The 21,760-nt window shown below is 38.1% G+C and overlaps 1 protein-coding gene across 1 annotated transcript in view; it reads left to right on the top strand.

Moving 5' to 3' along the window:
* Positions 1-20,081, top strand: part of LOC109562912 (multiple epidermal growth factor-like domains protein 6) — a 694,041-nt gene extending 673,960 nt beyond the window's left edge. The window contains exons 23-26 of the mRNA XM_070783699.1: positions 2,782-2,910; positions 6,474-6,602; positions 8,228-8,356; positions 18,923-20,081. Coding sequence (XP_070639800.1) covers positions 2,782-2,910; positions 6,474-6,602; positions 8,228-8,356; positions 18,923-19,074 — 539 coding nt within the window. The 3' untranslated portion in view covers positions 19,075-20,081. The remainder of the gene's footprint in view (positions 1-2,781; positions 2,911-6,473; positions 6,603-8,227; positions 8,357-18,922) is intronic.
* Positions 20,082-21,760: the final 1,679 nt, after the last annotated feature.

Genomic DNA, 21,760 nt, shown 5'->3' with positions numbered 1-21,760 from the left:
ATGGGGGTAATTACCCACCATCTTTCACCACTCATTTGACTGTCATGAAACTTGGCAGCACAGCGCAAGTGAAAGTACCTTGCAATGGGATTGCATAAGCCCTTATGCTAATTCCTGCTTTGCTGATACCATGCTCTGGGCCATAAGGACATTCACAACATCTCCCCAGTAGTTTCCCATCTGAAAGTGAGGATGATGACACTGAAATGACAGCCCATCTAAAACCAACATTCAAGGAAGACCAATTTTCATGGACTTTTTAAAACCATGGATCTCCTCTCTTAATTCATGGGAGATAGCTCCTATCAACATTGTGATACTCAGGACTCCTAAAGCAGAATAATAGCATTTTGTGTAGAATAGATGTGCTCTTGATTTTATTTTTGGTTTTAAGTTAGATAACCCTCAAGCATTTGGGGATGTGGGATATTTTAACTTCTGATTCTATCATTTAAACCTTTTATTATGGAACATTTCAAACATATACAAGAGTTACTGAGTCATGGGGTAAATACAAATGTAACCTTGTAACATATGGACAAATTCTCTCTCATGGGAGATTATATCATATTTCATCCTCATAAGCAATACATGGTTATCAAAAGAGTATAATATGCATGACTCATTGGAAAAGACTCTGATGCTGGAGGGACTGGGGGCAAGAGGAGAAGGGGACGACAGAGGATGAGATGGCTGGATGGCATCACTGACTCGATGGACGTGAGTCTGAGTGAACTCCAGGAGTTGGTGATGGACAGGGAGGCCTGGCGTGCTTCGATTCATTGGGTCGCAAAGAGTCGGACACGACTGAGCGACTGATCTGATCTGATTATATTAGTGGAGTTCTCATATTCATTGTTATTATTATGAATAATGTTTAGCATCCTCTCTGATGGCTAAGGAACTTCTGCATTTCTTTTTCTATAAATTGTCTACTTATACTGTAAATAGTTGTCATTTCGATGCGCCCAGGGGAGGAGGTGAGCTCAGGGTCTATGTGGTGCACAGTCTTGGCCACTCTCATCACTGCAAGGCTTTTTTCTCCAAGATTACTGGGCTTCTTACATAACAGCTGACATCTTAAAACAGAAGTTGTCAGGTCTTCCTAAGACATAGACGTGATCTTTCATCATTTTCACCAAATTCTCTTGGGTACAGCCAGTTATGGATTCAGCCCACATTCCTCAAGAGGACTGACGATACAAAAGTATGAGTCCCAGGTGATGTGCTTTATTAAGAGCATCTTTGAATTATAGATTATGCATGATTCAAAAAGATTTTGTTTTCTTTTTTTGTTATAAAACCATCTTTTCTCTATTTTGTAAAATGTTGAGTCTTAATTAGGGATGGACTCCCCATTCTCAAGTTTTAAAAGAATTCAGCCTTGTTTTCTTTTAGGACTCATATGACACCATTTTTTACATGCAATTCTCTGATCAATTAAAAATATTTTTCTTGGTGTATGGTGTGAGGAATAGATTCATTTCCCCCTTATGTGGCTGTTCAGTTATCACACAAGTCTATCTCTCCCACTGATTTGAGATGCAGGCTTCATTGACAACTAAACATTAATATGCAGTTAGATATAGTTCCTGATGATCTACTCTATTGATCTGTTTATGTGAAAATACAATAGTGTTTTTATTAGGAAGTCTTTATTATATGTATTTGATATCGACAGAGCTAGCCACCCTTCATTACTTTCCTTTTTTGGGGATTTCCTGGTGCTATTCTTGTTAATTTGTCCTTCAAAATGAAATTTATAACCAAATCATCCAGATGCAGGAAAAAAAAAAATCAGTTTTTTTCCCACTGTTCTATTGTCCTCGGGGAGAATCATTGTTTTAGGGAGAATTAGCATATTTCTGATATTAATTCATCTTATCCAAGAACAAACATGGTCTATCTTTCCATTTGTGTAAGCTTTTTGTTCCCCAATAAAGTAAAACACTGAATTTTAATATTCATATTATGACATAGCTATTAATTTTTTAATTTAGTCATCATTTTACTGAATTTTAAATGACTATTATTCAAATGTTTCTTCTGCATTTATGAAATTAGTAATATGATTTTTTTCTTTAGGCTGATAAGTATGATGGATTTATCAAATAATTTTTTAATATTACATAACCTTATATTCTTAGAATAAATATTAGTTGTGATATATTACTTTATAATATGCTATTGGCTTCTGTGTACTTTTATGAATTTGGCATGAATATCATAAGTAAAATTGAAGTATAGTTTTTTGTGCATTTTTTGGGGGGGTTTTGGAATTGATGTTATACTCACATAATAAAATCTATTTGGAATTTTCCTTCCTTTTCAATGCTCTAGAATATATATAAGTAATAAGGTGATGATCTGAACTGTAAAACTTTATAGGATTTACCTGTGAAGCTCAGGAGTGGCTATTTTTTTTTTTTTTTAATTGGAGCTGTTTTCTATTTTCTCTATTGTTTTTCTGTTATAACTAGCTTATCTAGGTTTTCTGCTTCAAATTAGGAAAATGTTGGTAAGTTGTCTTCTGTAACTTTTCCATTTCATTTAGGTTTTTGTATTTATTTGTAGTATACTTTTTATATTGATTCCTTTTGATGATCATTGAACATTTTTTTTAAAAAGTGTGTATTTGTACTTTTCCTCTTTTATCTTGATCACATTGGCTAATGATTTGTCTGTCTTTTTCATTAATTGTACTGTTTATTTCTGTCTTCAAATTCATTACAGGTTCAATTGTCTTAACTAGAGTTATTGGTCGTGTGGTTTCTCTTTCAGAATGTCTTCCTGGTTATTATGGTCCAGGCTGCCATTTTAATTGCACGTGTCAGAACAATGGAGTTTGCAATAGGTTTTCTGGAAGATGTGAATGCCTCCCTGGTTACCATGGAAGAGACTGTGAGCATGGTAAACAGAGAAAATGAGTGGGCATGTTATGATGTTAAGTTTAAAAAAATATTTTTAAATCATAAAATAATACATTCACATTATATCAAACTAGATAAGCTGTTAATATTTTAATGTTTATTCTTGTAATGTATTTTATAGCTCTAATTTAAGTTCTAGGTGCTGAGAACTATCATGATGATGAAGTAATTGAACTTCTTTATTTGTTTCAGAATAGATGCTTAAAAAAATGTCTGTGGTTCTATGATTATCTACAGTAGACACAGGCAGACACATGCATTGGAGTCAGCTGTTGGTCTTTTAGAATATACTGATATTTCTTTATATCATTTTTTTATTTGGACTCTATATTTTCAACTAAACTAGGAAAATGGAGAATTCTGCCATAATTTGTCTTTGACATCAGAGAACCCTGATGGACAATACAGCTAAGAGATTAAGATGTGAGAGCTTAGTCTCTAGAATTAGTTGTATATGGCCTGCCTCTGCCATATAAAATATGTATAAACAAAATTTTTATAAGTTTCCATTTTTATAGTGTATAAAATGAAGATAATAATAAACTCGCCTTAAAAGGTCATCATTAGGATTAAATACTTGGAAGCATTCAGCACTGAGGCATGTTGTAAAAGGCTTCACAGGTGGCACTAGTGGGCAATTACCCGCCTCCCAATGCAGGAGACATAAGAGATGTGGGTTTGATCCCTGGGTCAGGATGATCCCCTGGAGGAGGGCATGGCAACCCACTTCAGTATTCTTGCCTGGAGAATCCCACAGACAGAGGAGACTCGTGGGCTACAGTCCATAGGGTTACAAAGAGCTGGACCTGCTGAAGCTACTTAGCATGCACACATGCGTGCACATTGTAAAAGCTGATGAACAGTAATTACTTACAAATCAAGTCTTTTTTAAAGCCTCTGTAGTTGGTGGCTCAGATGGTAGAGAATCCACCTTCAATGCAGGAGACCTGGATTGGATCCCTGGGTTGGGAAGATCCCCTGGAGAAGGAAATGGCAACCCATTCCAATATTCTTGCCTGGAGAATCCCCATAGACAGAGGAGCCTGGCAGACTACAGTCTGTGGGGTCACAAAGACTCAGACACAGCTCGGTGACTAAACACAGCACAGTGATATTAACAATATTTTAAATTGTTTCCACTTGTTTCAACCTGTCTTTAGGTTCTATAAAACATATTTCACAGAAACAAATTCTACTAACCCTTTCTAGGTTTAGAATTATTGCCAGCACTCTGATGTTTCTTGGGTTAAGGTATATGAAAGTAAACATCATGTAGTTTTTTTTTGTTTTGTTTTCAATATTGGAATAAGAGATACAGAAGAGGGAAAAACAGTATCTATTCAAGGCCCACAAATTTCATCCTGTTTACAGTAGGGTAGCAAGGAAGATTTTGAGCAGACAAGGGACATCCCTCTGGTGAAAGAAATCTATAAAGTAGATACATTATTAATTATTAGGAAAAGTAGCCATTGATTGTGTCCACACAGGAAGCTATAGTGATGATCTAGGATTTCAAAAATCTATTCTGGGGTCAAAATGTAAATGGATGAATAGAAAAGTATATTGGAAGAGCAATTGACTGTATTTTGGCAATTGATTTGGACATACAGGTGAGGAAGATGTAGGAATCAAAGTGAAGTGAAGTGAGGTCACTCAGTCATGTCCAACTCTTTGCGACCCCGTGGACTGTAGTCTACCATGCTCCTCTGTCCATGGGATTTTCCAGGCAAGAGTACTGGAGTGGGTTGCCATTTCCTTCTCCAGAGGATCTTCCCGACTCAGGGATCGAACCCAGCTCTCCCGCATTTTAAGCAAGACACTTCACTGTCTGAGCCACCAGGGAAGTCAAAGATAACTCTAAAGTTCTAAGCCGATGGACCTGGAAGAATGATAATATCATTTAGACAAAAGGAAAAGTTGAGCAAACCAACGTTTATGAGCTCAGTTTTTTTTAATAATTAAAATAGGGGAGATAAAGGAGGCTTCCCTGGTAGCTCAGCTGGTTAAAAAAAAAAAAAGTCTGCCTGCAATGCAGGAAACCCCAGTTTGATTCCTGGGTCAGGAATATCCCTTGGAGAAGAGATAGGCTACCCACTCCAATATCCCTGGGCTTCTCTGGTGGCTTAGTCAGTAAAGAAAGAATCTGCCTGTAATGTGGGAGACCTGGGGATCTCTGGGTTGGGAAGATCCCCTGGAGGAGGGTATGGCAACCCACTCCAGTATTCTTGCCTGGAGAATACCCATGGACAGAGGAGATTTGATTTTTTTTAATGTATTGTCAACAGCAATTAAATAAGATCAAACAAAAGAAACCTTGCACTATATCTTCATTTTTTAAGAGTTAAAATGAGATTCGAAGATGGAAGACTGTATATCATACAAAATAATTCATCCTCGTCTCTTTTTGGTTTTACCTTCTTTTTCTGCTCTCTGATGTCAGTTTTTCTCTGATGTTGAATATATCCTGAGTAACTCCATTTATGCTGAAGTGTCACACACTTGAAGCCTAGGCAAATCCAACTCTAGGTGCCTGGGAAGGAGGGTTGGGGGACACAGAGAGAGGAAGAAATTGTGAAGAGCAAGAGTGAGAGGGAGCGAAAGACAGAGTGGATAACTGAAGGAAAAGGAAATTGCATACCCCTTCTGTTCCCACTGGTGAGTAGTGAGTATAACCATAGACAAAACCCAAGTAATAAATGAGAATCCTTTGCCTGCTGTCAAAATTAGCTCTCACATACCTCCCTCAGGCTGAGCATCTCCCTGGGCAGAGGACAATTTTAGCATTCCAAGGAATGCATTTGCTTGGACCACATGGTATCTAAACCAATTACTTCTGATGTTCAGCCACAAAAATATCTCCAGCCATGGAGGAAAAACAGATTGCACTGAACTTGCTAAGAAACAGTTCTACATTATATGTCTATGGGCTATCTAAATAAATTTTTTAAAGATTAAATTTCGCTGACTTTAAAACATGACTTCATAAGATGTTAACTTACTCCATACATATACATCATGTTCTCCATTATTTACTTTCTTCCTCTTTTTCCTCTCCTGTTTTCTTTATATCCCCTTCCATTATCTATCCCCAGGACTTCAAATACCAAGAGCTATATGAATCACCTTCCACAGATAGTCTCTTATTTATTTAAAGAATTTTAAATTCTCACTAAAGTTAGCCTGGATCTGAAGTTAGAAAACATTGCTATTTTAGGTGTTTAGGTTATTAGAGGGTTTTGATGAAGTCTTTGTCAGACTATAACACATTACAGCAAATCAACTTTATCTACTTGAAGATATCTTACATTTTCTTGTGGACTTTTCTAGACTACTGGTTGAGAATGGCACTGATATATTCACATATCTGCATGACTAAAGTACTGTCACTATGCTTCTTCATGTAATTTTTCCTTCCTTTCCAGTTCTTGTGCCTCTTTTCTCTTTCTTTGGTCCTGGGAAAGAGATTACCTAGAATATATCCTTTGATTTTTCCCTTATTTATTCTTAAAGCCAAAATAGTGTTTTGACATTTCCATTTTCTAGCATGCCTTCCTGGATTTTATGGTTTGAACTGTGCTCACATCTGTGACTGCAAAAATGGAGCCAGTTGTGATGCAGCCAGCGGACAGTGCATTTGCCTGGCAGGTTTCCATGGCAACCAGTGTGAAAAAGGTATAGCCAAGGTGTTTTTAAGCATTGAATGTGGGAATTCTGTGTGACTGTGAGATCTTTCCATCTGATGGGAAACATGTAAACCTGAATCTCAAACATGGAATAATCACCTGAGCTTCTGATGTGGACATTAAAGTGACAAGAATTCACTCTTACAAGCAGTAAAATGAGTCCTGATTTTATTACTGATTGGTCAAAATTTTTATTCTGCCCTAAATGAAACTATTTAGGATCTCAAAACACCACTAAAGCAGTTAGTCTTCAATGGAAAAGAATTCTGCTTTGAATGAGAAATATTTCATTAAATGCTTTGAAAAGGATGACATGCATTGGGTTCAGTGAAACAGATTCAAGGGCTTTATGAAAATGTTTAAGATGTGAACTAGGCATTCATCAGCAGAAGTAATAGCAGCCATGAATGTGGATGAAGATATATAGGTGAGAAAGTGGGCTACTCAGTTTGAAATAAAATATTATTAAGCCCTGGTCCATTCAAAACAATACAGAACCACATAAGTTTCAATAAATAATTCCAAGTTTCATTTTAGTTTCTACTATGTTTGCTCTTGTGCATATGGTTACAGCAACCCCAATAATTATAAAGATAATATAATGATAGTGGTCATTTGACTTTATGTGAATCAAAGTTCTTATCTTAAAAAAGGAACTATATATTAGTTCCATATCTTATTCACATAGGTCACTAGAACTTTACATATAGTATCTCTTGTTCATGCTTTATTCACTTATTCATTTATTATGTAACAATTTGAAAAAATGTACACGTATTACCTGCTTGCTATTTAAAGCCTGGGAATATAGTGAAGCTTACCATCTTCTGGAGAAACAGTAAATAAATAAATAGCATTATAAGGAAAACTAAAGTAATGCCTCCCTGGTGGCTCAGTGGTAAAGAATCTGCCTGCCAATGCAGAAGACACAGGTTCCATCCCTGGGTCGGGAAGATCCCCGGGAGAAGCAAATGTGGGTCACAAAAGAGTCAGACACAACTTAGCAACAAAACAACAACACTTAAAGTAATGTACTTGGCTGGATGACTCAGTCTCATTCCTTAAATTTCTGTCTTCAAAAACCTTGCTGCTGCTGCTGCTAAGTCGCTTCAGTCGTGTCCGACTCTGTGAGACCCAATGGACGGCAGCCCACCAGGCTCCCCTGTCCCTGGGATTCTCCAGGCAAGAACACTGGAGTGGCTTGCCATTTCCTTCTCCAATACATGCAAGTGAATAGTGAACGTGAAGTCACTCAGTTGTGACCGACCCTCAGCGATCCCATGGACTGCAGCCTTTCAGGCTCCTCCATCCATGGGATTTTCCAGGCAAGAGTACTGGAGTGGGGTGCCACTGCCTTCTCCGTCATTCTAACAGGTGCAAACCAGTGTTGAAGTAAGTCAATTTTAAGGTGCAAGTATGAACCTGTGTATAAAATGAAGCTTCATTCCAGAACTTTCCTCCCTTCTTCCAACCAAATAATCTCATTTTATCTTCCCACTATGCTTTTACAAAACAAAAAAAAAGAAAGAAAGAAACTGTATCTTAAATCTCAACTTAGGTGCATCAGTGAGAGCTCAAGGAGTTAATTTTTCAGCATTTCTCTTTCCTGGATAGAATGTTCAGCTGGAATGTTTGGAGACAATTGCCATCAACTTTGTGATTGTGAAAGAGAAAGCTCCTGCCACCCAGTAACTGGAAAATGCCTCTGCCCACCTGGGAAAACTGGAGGGAGATGTGAATCTGGTATGAACCAAAGCACGTTTGGATGTCTCTCTGACTCATGGGTTATGTGGAAATATATAGACATTTTCATACTAAGAGCATTACTCAAAGAACATTGCCTGACCACTGCTTGTTACCTTGCCTTACTATGATTAATCAGGGTATGTAGTTGTTACTTTATAGACACCCAAAACCAGCAGCACAACAGACAGAGCATACCTTGTAAGTACCTCAAAGTGATGCGGTTAAACATTGTGATCACAAAGTGATTCAAGAAAATACTAGATTTATAAGGCAATCAAGGTAAGGGCCAGATAGTATTCTTAAAAACAAAGTTCTCAAATACTCTTTGGGAATTGAAACTTATACTTTTTGTTTTGTTTTACTTACAGGAAGAACAGCCTTAAATAAAATTGTAATATTCAGGGACTATCTTTAAAAAAAAGAGAAAATAGATTCAATGAACCATTGACTTCTCGCATGCTGTTAAACTTAACGGATGCATACTAGATGGATAGGTTTTATATTAAATTCACAATAGTCCTGAAGGACTGACTGTGCCACAGATATAACCCAAAGTAGAGCATTTAATCTCAGAATTTACCTTCTTCATCTGGCTAAAAGGAAGGTTCAGTTCACTTCAGTTCAGTCGCACAGTCATGTCCAACTCTTTGCGACCCCATGGACTGCAGCACACCAGGCCTCCCTATCCATTATCAACACCCAGAGCTTACTCAAACTCATGTCCATAGAGTCGGTGATGCCATCCAACCATCTCATCCTCTGTTGACTCCTTCACCTCCTGCCTTCAATCTTTCATAACATCAGGGTCTTTTCAAATGAGTCACTTCTTTGCATCAGGTGGCCAAAGTATTGGAGTTTCAGTTTCAACAGCAGTCCTTCCAATGAATATTCAGGACTGATTTCCTTTAGGATATCCAATGGACTCTCAAAAGTCTGCTCCAACACCACAATTCAAAAGCATCAATTCTTCAGCACTCAGCTTTCTTTATAGTCCAACTCTCACATCCATACCTGACAACTGGAAAAACCATATCTTTGATTAGATAGACCTTTGTTGGCAAAGTAATGTCTCTGCTTTTGAATATGCTATCTAGGTTGGTCATAACTTTTCTTCCAAAGAGCAAGCGTCTTTTAATTTCATGGCTGCAGTCACCATCTGCAGTGATTTTGGATCCCCCCAAAATAAACTCTCTCATTGTTTCCACTGTTTCTCCATCTATTTGCCATGAAGTGGTAGGACCAAATGCCATGATCTTAGTTTTTTTGAATGTTGAGCTTTAAGCCAACTTTTTCACTCTCCTCTTTCACTTTCATCAAGAGGCTATTTAGTTCTTCATTTTCTGCCATAAGGGTGGTGTCATCTGCATATCTGAGGTTATTGATATTTCTCCCTGCAATCTTGATTCCAGCTTGTGCTTCTTCCAGACCAGCATTTCTCATGATGTACTCTGCATATAAGTTAAATAAGCAGGGTGACAATACACAGCCTTGACGTACTCCTTTTCCTATTTGGAACCAGTCTGTTGTTCCATGTCCAGTTCTAACTGTTGCTTCCTGACCTGCATACAGATTTCTCAAGAGGCAGGTCAGGTGGTCTGGTATTCCCATCTCTTTCAGAATTTTCCACAGTTTATTGGGATCCACACAGTCAAAGGCTTTGGCATAGTCAATAAAGCAGAAATAGATGTTTTTTCTGGAACTCTCTTGCTTTTTCCATGATCCAGCGGATGTTGGAAATTTGATCTCTGGTTCCTCTGCCTTTTCTAAAACCAGCTTGAACATCAGGAAGTTCATGGTTCACATATTGCTGAAGCCTGGCTTGGAGAATTTTGAGCATTACTTTACTAGCATGTGAGATGAGTGCAATTGTGCGGTAGTTTGAGCATTCTTTGGCATTGCCTTTCTTTGGGATTGGAATGAAAACTGACCTTTTCCAGTCCTGTGGCCACTGCTGAGTTTTCCAAATTTGCTGGCATATTGAGTGTAGCACTTTCACAGCATCATCTTTTAGGATTTGGAATAGCTCAACTGGAATTCCATCACCTCCTAGCTTTGTTCATAGTGATGCTTCCTAAGGTCAATTTGACTTCACATTCCAGGGTGTCTGGCTCTAGGTGAGTGATCACACCATCATGATTATCTGGGTCATGAAGATCTTTTTTGTATAGTTCTTCTGTGTATTCTTGCCACCTCTTAGTGTCTTCTGCTTCTGTTAAGTCCATACAATTTCTGTCCTTTGTTATGCCTCCCTTTTCATGAAATGTTCCCTTGGTATCTCTAATTTTCTTGAAAAGATCTCTAGTCTTTCCCATTCTGTTGTTTTCCTCTATTTCTTTGCATTGATCACTGAGGAAGGCTTTCATTTCTCTCCTTGCTATTCTTTGGAACTCTGCATTCAAATGGGTATATCTTTCCTTTTCTCCTTTGCCTTTCACTTCTCTCTTTACACAGCTATTTGTAAGGCATTTTAGGAATCAGCGAACTAAAATGGACTGGAATGAATGAATTTAACCAAGATGATCATTATATCTACTACTGTGGACACAAATCCCTAAGAAGAAATGGAGTATCCATCATGATCAACAAAAAAGTCCGAAATGCAGTACATTGATGAAATCTCAAAAATGAAAGAATAATCTCTGTTCATTTCCAAGGCAAACCATTCAATATCACAGTAATCCTAGTCTATGCCTCAACCAGTAAAGCTGAAGAAGCTGAAGTTGAACAGTTCTATGAAGACATACAAGACCTTCTAGAACTAATACCTCAAAAAGATGTCCTTTTCATCATAGGGGACTGGAATGCAAAAGTAGGAAATCAAGAAATACCTGCAGTAGCAGGCAAATTTGGCCTTGGAATACAGAATGAAGCAGGGCAAAGGCTAATAGAGTTTTGCCAAGAGAACACACTGGTCCTAGTGAACACCCTCTTCCAACAACACAAGAGAAGACTCTACAGATGGACATCACCAGATGGTCAATATTGATTGATTATATTGATTGATTGATTATATTCTTTTCAGTCAAAGATTTAGAACCTCTATACAGTCAGCAAAAACAAGACCAGGAGCTGACTGTGGCTTGGATCATGGACTCCTTATTGCCAACTTCAGACTTATATTGAAGAAAGTAGGGAAAACCATTAGACCATTCAGGTATGACCTAAATCAAATCCCTTATGATTATATAGTACAAATGACAAATAGATTCAAGGGATTAGATCTGATAGAGTGTCTGAAGAACTATAGATGGTGGTTCATGACATTGTACAGAAGGCAGGGATCAAGACCATCCCCAAGAAAAAGAAATGCAAAAAAAAAGGATGTTCGAGGCTATGTATTTCTAACATCATTTCCAGCACTAATCTGTGATTCTGTAACCTAGAATTTCAATCATGCTGAAAAAGCCTCAGTAACCTTCCAGGTCAGGCTGGTGGCTCACTGGTAAAGAATTCATCTGCTAATATAGGAGATGCAGGTTTAATCCGTGGGTCAGGAAGATCCCCTGAATGAGGAAATGGCAACCTACTCTAGGGTTCTCACCTGGAAAACCCCATCCAAAGAGGAGACTGGTGGGCTATAATTCATGGGGTCACAGAGTCAGACACGACTTAGTAACTGAAAAAATAATACAGCAACGACCTTCTACGCTACAGGAGAGTGCTAGTCACCTAACATCCATCTCCCCCACCCGACCTTGCTGCTGAGAAATAGAAGAAAAACGATTTGCTTTGAATGCCACGCCATGCCCTGCCCTAAACTTTGCTTATATTTATTTCATCTGTATCACAACCCCTTGAAATCATTGCCATTTGATTTCAATGGCAAATTTGATTTCAATGGGAAATCTTATTCCCATTTGACAGATGAGGAAGTGGAGGCACAGAAAGGAAAAAGTGGCAGAGCCAAGATTTGAACCCAGGTAGTCTGGCTTCAGACTTTGGGTGATGCTATTAGAAGGTGATACTGTATATGTAAACATCTGTATCTAGTCCAGAATAAGGAACCTCCAGTGGCTCATTAATAGTCTTGCATTCCTTCCAACCCCTCCTTCTTCCCTTCTGAGCAGACTTACAGGATAAGGCCAAGAGGTTTTGAGTATTAACTAGGAATCCTTTGGCTCTTCAAACTCAGGAGCTTACTGATATTGACATTTCTTCCCTGAAAATCTGCTTCATTTGTATCTTTAATCCTTGTGTTTCTACAAGTTTGTTTCTACAATCTGCACTAAAAGTTTCTTGAGAGTGGAATCCATGTTTACTTATCTGTTATCAAAAACATTTAGAATTAGGTCTAGTGCATGATAGCCTCAGCAAAATTTTTTTGAATTCATTCTTGCTTCCTTTCTCCATTTTCTGAATGGAGTCATGATAGAAGTACCTGAACTTGGTCACATATAAACTAAATTCATCAGAATACACATCCACATGACATCATGGTGAAGCTACAGGACACAGTCTCCAATGAAATGCTCACTAAAGGCAGTGCTTTATGCATTTGTGGATTCATCTAAATCCTCAAGAAAACCATTAATGTATATTGAATGCATATTATCAGCTAGGCATTTTCGCTTATACTAGATGCCTTTAATATTATCACTATGCCCATTTTCTAGGTGAGGAAGCTGGGCGCTGAAGGTTAAGTAAGTTCCCCAAGATTCAGTTCAGTTCAGTTCAGTCGCTCAGTCATGTCTGACTCTTTGTGACCCCATGAATCACAGCACGCCAGGCCTCCCTGTCCATCAACAACTCCCGGAGTTCACTCAAACTCACGTCCATCGAGTCGGTGATGCCATCCAGCCATCTCATCCTCTGTCATCCCCTTCTCCTCCCACCCCCAATCCGTCCCAGCATCAAAATCTTTTCCAATGAGTCAATTCTTCGCATGAGGTGGCCAAAGTACTGGAGTTTCAGCTTTAGCATCAGTCCTTCCACTGAACACCCAGGACTGATCTCCTTTAGGATGGACTGGTTGAACCTCCTTGCAGTTCAAGGGACTCTCAAGAGTCTTCTCCAACACCACAGTTCAAAAGCATCAATTCTTTGGTGCTCAGCCTTCTTCACAGTCCAACTCTCACATCCATACATGATCACTGGAAAAACCATAGCCTTGACTAAGACAGACTGTTGTTGGCAAAGTAATGTCTCTGCTTTTCAATATACTATCTAGGTTGGTCATACCTTTCCTTCCAAGGAGTAAGCATCTTTTAATTTCATGGCTGCAGTCACCATCTGCAGTGATTTTGGATCCCCCCAAAATAAAATCTGACACTGTTTCCATTGTTTCCCCATCTATTTCCCATGAAGTGATAGGACCAGATGCCATGATCTTCGTTTTTCTGAATGTTGAGCTTTAAGCCAACTTTTTTACTCTCCACTTTCACTTTCATCAAGAGGCTTTTTAGTTCCTCTTCACTTTCTGCCATAAGGGTGGTGTCATCTGCATATCTGAGGTTATTCATATTTCTCCTGGCAATCTTGATTCCAGCTTGTGTTTCCTCCAGCCCAGCGTTTCTCATGAGGTACTCTTCATATAAGTTAAATAAGCAGGGTGACAATATACAGCCTTGACGAACTCCTTTTCCTATATGGAACCAGTCTGTTGCTCCATGTCCAGTTCTAACTGTTGCTTCCTGACTTGCATACAGGTTTCTCAAGAGGCAGGTCAGGTGGTCTGGTATTCCCATCTCTTTCAGAATTTTCCACAGTTTATTGGGATCCACACAGTCAAAGGCTTTGGCATAAACAATAAAGCAGAAATAGATGTTTTTTCTGGAACTGTCTTGCTTTTTCCATGATCCAGAGGATGTTGGAAATTTGATCTCTGGTTCCTCTGCCTTTTCTAAAACCAACTTGAACATCTGGAAATTTCACAGTTCAGATATTGCTGAAGCCTGGCTTGGAGAATTTTGAGCATTACTTTACTAGCATGTGAGATGAGTGCAATTGTGCGGTAGTTTGAGCATTCTTTGGCATTGCCTTTCTTTGGGATTGGAATGAAAACTGACCTTTTCCAGGCCTGTGGCCACTTCTGACTTTTCCAAATTTGCTGGCATATTGAGTGCAGCACTTTCACAGCATCATCTTTCAGGATTTGGAATAGCTCAACTGGAATTCCATCACCTCCACTAGCTTTGTTCATAGTGATGCTGTCTAAGGCCCGCTTGACTTCACATTCCAGGATGTCTGGCTCTAGGTCAGTGATCACACCATCGTGATTATCTGGGTCATGAAGATCTTTTTTGTACAGATCTTCTGTGTATTCTTGCCACCTCTTCTTAATATCTTCTGCCTCTGTTAGGTCCATACCATTTCTGTCATTTATCGAGCCCATCTTTGCATGAAATGTTCCCTTGGTATCTCTAATTTTCTTGAAGAGATGTCTAGTCTTTCCCATTCTGTTTTTTTCCTCTATTTCTTTGCATTGATTGCTGAGGAAGGCTTTCTTATCTCTCCTTGCTATTCTTTGGAACTCTGTATTCAGATGCTTATATCTTTCCTTTTCTCCTTTGCTTTTCACTTCTCTTCTTTTCACAGCTATTTGTAAGGCCTCCTCAGACATGCATTTTGCTTTTTTGCATTTTTTTTTCCATGGGGATGTTCTTGATCCCTGTGTCCTGTACAGTGTCACGAACCTCTGTCCATAGTTCATCAGGCACTCTGTCTATCAGATCTAGTTCCTTAACCTATTTCTCACTTCCACTGTAAAATCATAAGGGATTTTATTTCTGTCATACCTGAATGGTCTAGTGGTTTTCCCTATTTTCTTCAATTTACATCTGAATTTGGCAATAAGGAGTTCATGATCTGAGCCACAGTCAGCTCCTGGTCTTGTTTTTGCTGACTGTATAGAGCTTCTCCATCTTTGGCTGCAAAGAATATAATCAGTCTGATTTCGGTGTTGACCATCTGGTGATGTCTATGTGTAGTCTTCTCTTGTGTTGTTGGAAGAGGGTGTTTGCTATGACCAGAGCTTTCCCCTGGCAAAACTCTATTAGCCTTTGCCCTGCTTCATTCCGTACTCCAAGGCCAAACTTGCCTGTTACTCCAGGTGTTTCTTGACTTCCTACTTTTACATTCCAGTCCCCTATAATGAAAAGGACATCTTTTTTGAGTGTTAGTTCTAAAAGGCCTTGTAGGTCTTCATAGAACCATTCAACTTCAGCTTCTTCAGTGTTACTGGTTGGGGCATAGGCTTGGATTACTGTGATATTGAATGGTTTGCCTTGGAAACAAACAGAGATCATTCTGTCGTTTTTGAGATTGCATCCAAGTACTGCATCTCAGACTTTTTTTGACCATGATGGCTACTCCATTTCTTCTAAGGGATTCCTGCCCACAGTAGTAGATATAATGGTCATCTGAGTTAAATTCACCCAGTCCCGTCCCTTTTAGTTCGCTGATTCCTAGAATGTCGACGTTCACTCTTGCCGTCTCGTGTTTGACCACTTCCAATTTGCCTTGATTCATGGACTTGACATTCCAGGTTCCTATGCAATAGTACTCTTTACAGCATCGGACCTTGCTTCTATCACCAGTTCCATCCACAGCTGGATATTGTTTTTGCTTTGGCTCCACCCCTTCATTCTTTCTGAAGTTATTTCTCCACTGATCTCCAGTAGCATATTGGGCACCTACCGACCCGGGGAATTCCTCTTTCAGTATCCTATCATTTTGCCTTTTCATACTGTTCATGGGGTTCTCAAGGCAAGAATACTGAAGTGGTTTGCCATTCCCTTCTCCAGTGGACCACATTCTGTCAGACCTCTCCGCCATGACCCTCCCGTCTTGGGTTGGCCCCATACGGCATGGCTTAGTTTCATTGAGTTAAACAAGGCTGTGGTCCATATGATCAGATTGGTTAGTTTTCTGTCATTATGGTTTTAGTGTGTCTGCCTTCTGATGCCCTCTCGCAACACCTACCATCTTACTTTGGTTTCTCTTACCTTGGACATGGGGTATAGCTGGTAAATGGGAGCTTAGGGATTTGAAACAAGCAGTCTGGATCCAGAATTAGACTTTTCACATCGCCACTAGATACTGCCTCTCAAGGAAAAGAAAGAGATAGGAACTGCTTTCAGGTGTCTATCTGCCTCATCCACTAACCAGAGTGAGTGCTGTTTAATTTAATTTAATTTAAAATTCACCTCCACAGTCACACATGACATTAAGTGCTCAGTGGCCACATGACTAGTGGCTACAGTATTGAATAGCTCGGTATAGAACATTTTCATCATTTCAGAAAGTTCTATCTGACAACATTTGGCAATGACTTAAAACTAGCCACTAAACCAGGAGAGCTGATGGACAAGCTGAAAATTAAAACCTTACTGTATGGAGTTTCTATGGACTAAATTCGCTATCACATAGTCTCTTTCATCCACAAGTAAATTGCCATGTGACAGTGGATGCTTTGTATTAACTTGCTAATTCTAGGTGGGCACCTCAAGGCCTCTCTTGTTGTGAGCTCTTTGGGGTACCCATGGCCTACACAGACGTACTGTGGGCTCTTTTATTTGCATTTTTATTTTCAATTAGGCACAGTTCATCTGTGATATTAACTGTGAACAGCTGTGTCTGTGCAGGCACTATAAAGATAAAAGACCTCATTTTAATTTGAACTCTGGTAAAGAACCTATTAAACAGCCATAATATTAATTCATAAAAGAATGTAGCAGCTTTTTATTGGATTACTTCCCCACCCCCTTGGTAAATTAACATTTGCAGACATTCAAACAGATGTCTTAAATACACATCGTTATTAACATGAAAATGTGGTATTTTTGTAAATTAAAATCAGATTCTGAACTGCTCAGGAGAGATCCTGACTCATAACTCTTTTTCAAACAAGAAAACTAGGTCTTAAAAACCAAATTAAGTAATCCTTCCACACACTAGGCAGCGGTGGGTGTGTTAGGTTAAATTCCAAATGACACAGAGTTTTGTTTTGTTTTGTTTGTTCATAAAGTTTGATGATTAAAAAAAAAAAAGATTCATTTCAGAGTAGTATTTGCATCACCTCCCAAGTTCCTTCTGCCTACCTGTTGTTCCTTGATTTAGGAAGGAATTGAGTTTTTGTTTACTCATGTTGAAACTCTGTCAAAAGAATTAATTGTAAAATTGACATATGTTTTCCTTTATCTCGTATTTTAAATGCAACTAGTTAATTAAGATGAGAGCTAGACCATGCCTAAATCTATCTTCATTATCCAAGAAAGAAAATTAAAATAAACATGCACTGCTTGTGGAATATTTAGGGTGAATCTCTAACCCAGCAAAAAGAATTTTGAGACCAGAAAGAAACGTTTAACAAAATTTTGCTCACAGACTTAGAATCTGCTCTAGGTGTCTGTATCTTTGTATTTATATTGCTGTCTCTAATTTTTTCTGCCTTCCAGCTTTCCACTTTCTGCTTTGGGCTTTCTTTTCCATATGCTTAATACCTGGTGTCTTTCTACATGGTACTGCAGAATAAGGAATGAGAACTTAGAAATTCACCTCTGCCATTTTCCAGGGGTCTAACATTTGAGAAGTTCCCTTAAGACATTCAAACCTTAGTTCATCTCTTTCCAGAATGAGAAAGCTTACCTCACCAGCATTCCTACCTCACAGGTGTTTGTTAGACCCAATTAAGATATATTAGGAACCCATTTTGAAAAATGGCATAGAGCTAGATGAATGTTATTATTGCAAAGTTAAGTTTCTCTGGTCCTTAAACGTTGGTAAATTGAGTTATTTCCCAGTCTTGCCTGACTGCCTAAGAAATGTGAAACCATCTTCTGTTTCCATGGGCTGGGCTTGGCTTTCTTCCCAAGCTCACAATCCTTCAGAAACAGAACCTGTTAATTCTCTGCTAAGTCTCTGCTGGATATCAGACTAAGACAAAATATGCAGGTTGGGGTGTGATTTTGGAAGGGAGACTTTTTTTAGTCCATATTTTATTGTTTCAATAAAGCTAACACTTTTTAATTCCTTTTCTTCATTTATTTACTGATTGTGATCACAATGCAATTCAAGTTAAAGGTAGTTATAACCCTTTAGTACATATAGCAGGATCCTCCATGAGATCTATAATCCTTTCAACATATGTTAAGAGATGAAAAAATTGAATTTAACGTCATTTCATTTTCAGCAACATAAGCACAAGTAATTGTGTTTTCAACCTAAAGGCAAATTTCATATATTGTGTTTTCTGGGTAAGTGTTGCCTTTTTCTGACCTCAAGACAACTAATCCATTTTCCTCGTGTCCCTCACAAAGCGCTACTATAAGCTGTATCAAATAATCTAATTTTGAGAAGGCATTTTGAAAATATCAGTTGCTGTCCTGTCTTCTCATCTGTTTGATTTTGTCACTGACTTTCTTAACACTCTTCAGCCTCCTCCTGTTTCCCATTAAAGTCCTTACTTTCTTATATAACATTCTAAGCATGGGAAAAAGATACCAATGGTTAACCAGAATTCTTTACAAGCCTATCATTATCTTATTGAATTCCAAGAAATAGTAGTAAAAAGACTGACTGAAATGCATATTTGAATTGGTATTGTTTTTATTTTCCCCCTCACAGAATGCAGGTCAGGCCAATACGGACCCAACTGCTCTCTGAAGTGCCGGTGCACCCACACAGCTCACTGTGACCCTCTTAATGGGCACTGCAATTGCCCCCCAAAGAGAATGGGTCCAACCTGTGAGGAAGATGGTTTGGATGATCCTCAGTAACCAAATGCTAACAGCTTTTCAGCGGATGAATAGAATTTTGCTGAGGTTCACCCATGGTTCATCATCTTAACTTTGGCAGAGAAATGTACTTACTCAACCATCTTCGGCCCAGCCTCGCCTGTTGTGAGGTGAAAGACAGGACGTCTCAACTTTATGGCCTCCAAGCACAAGTTCCACTCTCTAGCCTACCCTTCCCAACTCGCTGAAGAACATGCCCAAGAAAAAGAGAATGTTTTTTTAAGGTCCCAAATTGTAGTAACATTTTGGACTAATAAATGAAACTCTTTTTTTTATATGCACAGGAGGTATTTAAATTTGGAAGTAAGAACTGCTTTTCAGTTCAGGTTGGACTGCACTGAAATATTCACACCTATTCACTGAAGACCTCAGTGACCATTAAGTAGCTGGATCCTCTTTAGAAATGTCTAGAATTTCATCTATTTATTCTCAGTATCCTGCTTCACAGCTAAGTCAGCTTCAGATTGTTAATGTATTGTATTTCAAACATGACTTTTGGTGTGGGAGGCTATTAAGACTTTAGCCACATAAAGATCAGGGTTAAAGTATGACGTGCAGACTTACAATGAATCATCAAAATGTTTAATGGTGTTCTCCTCATCACTGGTCAGCAGACAGGAAGAAAAAGTGAGTACAACTGATCAAGGGAAGTGCTTAGCCTGCTCCACAGATTACCCATGGAGTAGGACCTGATTGGAAGTAAGCTTTTAATCCACACTGTAATCTTGACTCAAGCTGTTCATCATTTAGGTTGGTTCTATAACATGTGTAAGCATGAGCCATGTGATGAGCCCCAGAGAGACATATCAATAAATATGATTATATTCTTGCTCTCAACTGGTTTATAAGAGTTTAAAATTTCAGATGACTGCTTAATTCACTTTAAATAACAATAATTTTCTTGATTAGAAATGTTGTTATTCATGTTATCTAATAGGATAAACAGAGAATACTGAAATTACATAACTATATATTTGACTTAAAACAATATGTACACAATATAGTATTTAAAGCTCTTAAATAAAATTTTAAATAAAATATTTAAAACTTTAAAATAAAATCTGAAGAAAGATTTGACAGAGATTTACGAAAAATGTTTGGTGTATCAATTCACTAGTTTCTGATCGTTACTTAACATTTATCTTCCTATATCTCAGCACACTTGACAGAGATATATCATATCTACAATAGACAGCCATGTCAAATTTACTGTTATTAAATAATATGAAAGATATAATTAGATAACATCCTCAAGGATTGCGTCTAAATTTGCTTTGGTCTTAAAAGAGTTACAATCAACTTATCCTTTTTTAGTCTCCATCTATAGTATTTGAAATTAAAGTTTTATGTTTACAATTAAAGTCATTTTAACTATTTTTATCCAGTCAATTGAAAACTATGCCTTATTCCGAATATTTGACCATTTTCCTTACCTTTTATTTTTTAAACTTCTCTCAGCTTTCCTCATCTTACCTGCAAAGAGTATAAGCAGGCTTCTTTCTCACACTGCCATCTACCACTGAACTCCCTTCATTTCAAGACTTACAAAAACAGTGACTGCAAACAGGGGAGAAAAGCAAGATACCAGATTTCTCTTCCTTACTAGAGATTTTATCACTTAGTAAGACACAAAATAATTTGGCAGGAAAAAAGAAAAATAAGAGATTTCTTTAGGTTGAGTTTTTTCTTATGTATTACTTGAAAGAGAAAGTGAAAGTCTCTCAGGCCGATCCTTTGCGACCCCATGGACTGTACAGTCCGTGGAATTTTCCAGGCCAGAATATTGGAATGGGTAGCCTTTCCCTTCTCCAGGGAATCTTCCCAACTCAGGGACTGAACTCAGGTCCAGATTGTTTACCAGCTGAGTCACAAGGGAAGCCCTCTGCATTGCTTAAGTCTTTATAAATGAGAAGCCATATATAAAATGTCAAGCACAATTCATGGCAAATGGCAGATAGTCCATATATGATCTCTTTTGTCTCCTTTTCCACCCCAAGCTCTAAAACTAATTATGAGAGTAGGAAAGCAGAGTCATTGCATGAATCACTAGTCACATAGTCATGTGACCCTTTAGACAAACTGTGTTTGGCTTTCATAGCTCTACCATTCAACAGGAATCAGTGCAAGTTACCATAGCCCCTTTTCTTTACAAAATTTTTATAGATTTCCCTTTCATATCAAAAAGGAAAATAGAAAAATATTTAAAACCCAGAAGGTTTCCATTTTACTTTTAGTCACCTTGAAAAATCTTAAGTGGGACCCTACAAAAAGTTAATAGTCATGTGGTAAATCATCTGTTCTAAAAATATTCTGGTTTTTTCTCTTTGAGGACACTAACAGATGTCTAAAAATCATTTAGGCAATGACATTTCATTCATGGACCAGCATATAATAAACGTTAATCTTAATTTAACAGATGGAAAAGTATAAGATAGAATTTCCTTATAAAATCATGTAACAGAATTAAAAAACTCATTTTTAAATCACTGGCATGTTAAAATGCTTCCAATCAAGAAGATAGTCTACAATGACCCACACTTCTGAATAAATATAGCATACTTTTTACTTCTGTAAGGGTTTACCTGAGCTTTCTACTTGTCAACAGCTACTGAGGTATAGTGAAGTATAATTTGGCTACCAAGAAATACTTTGCACAAAAGTTTTAAAT

Source organism: Bos indicus, chromosome 1 (assembly GCF_029378745.1).
Source record: "Bos indicus isolate NIAB-ARS_2022 breed Sahiwal x Tharparkar chromosome 1, NIAB-ARS_B.indTharparkar_mat_pri_1.0, whole genome shotgun sequence".
Lineage (NCBI taxonomy): Eukaryota > Metazoa > Chordata > Mammalia > Artiodactyla > Bovidae > Bos > Bos indicus.
This window is presented reverse-complemented; position numbering and strand designations above follow the sequence as displayed.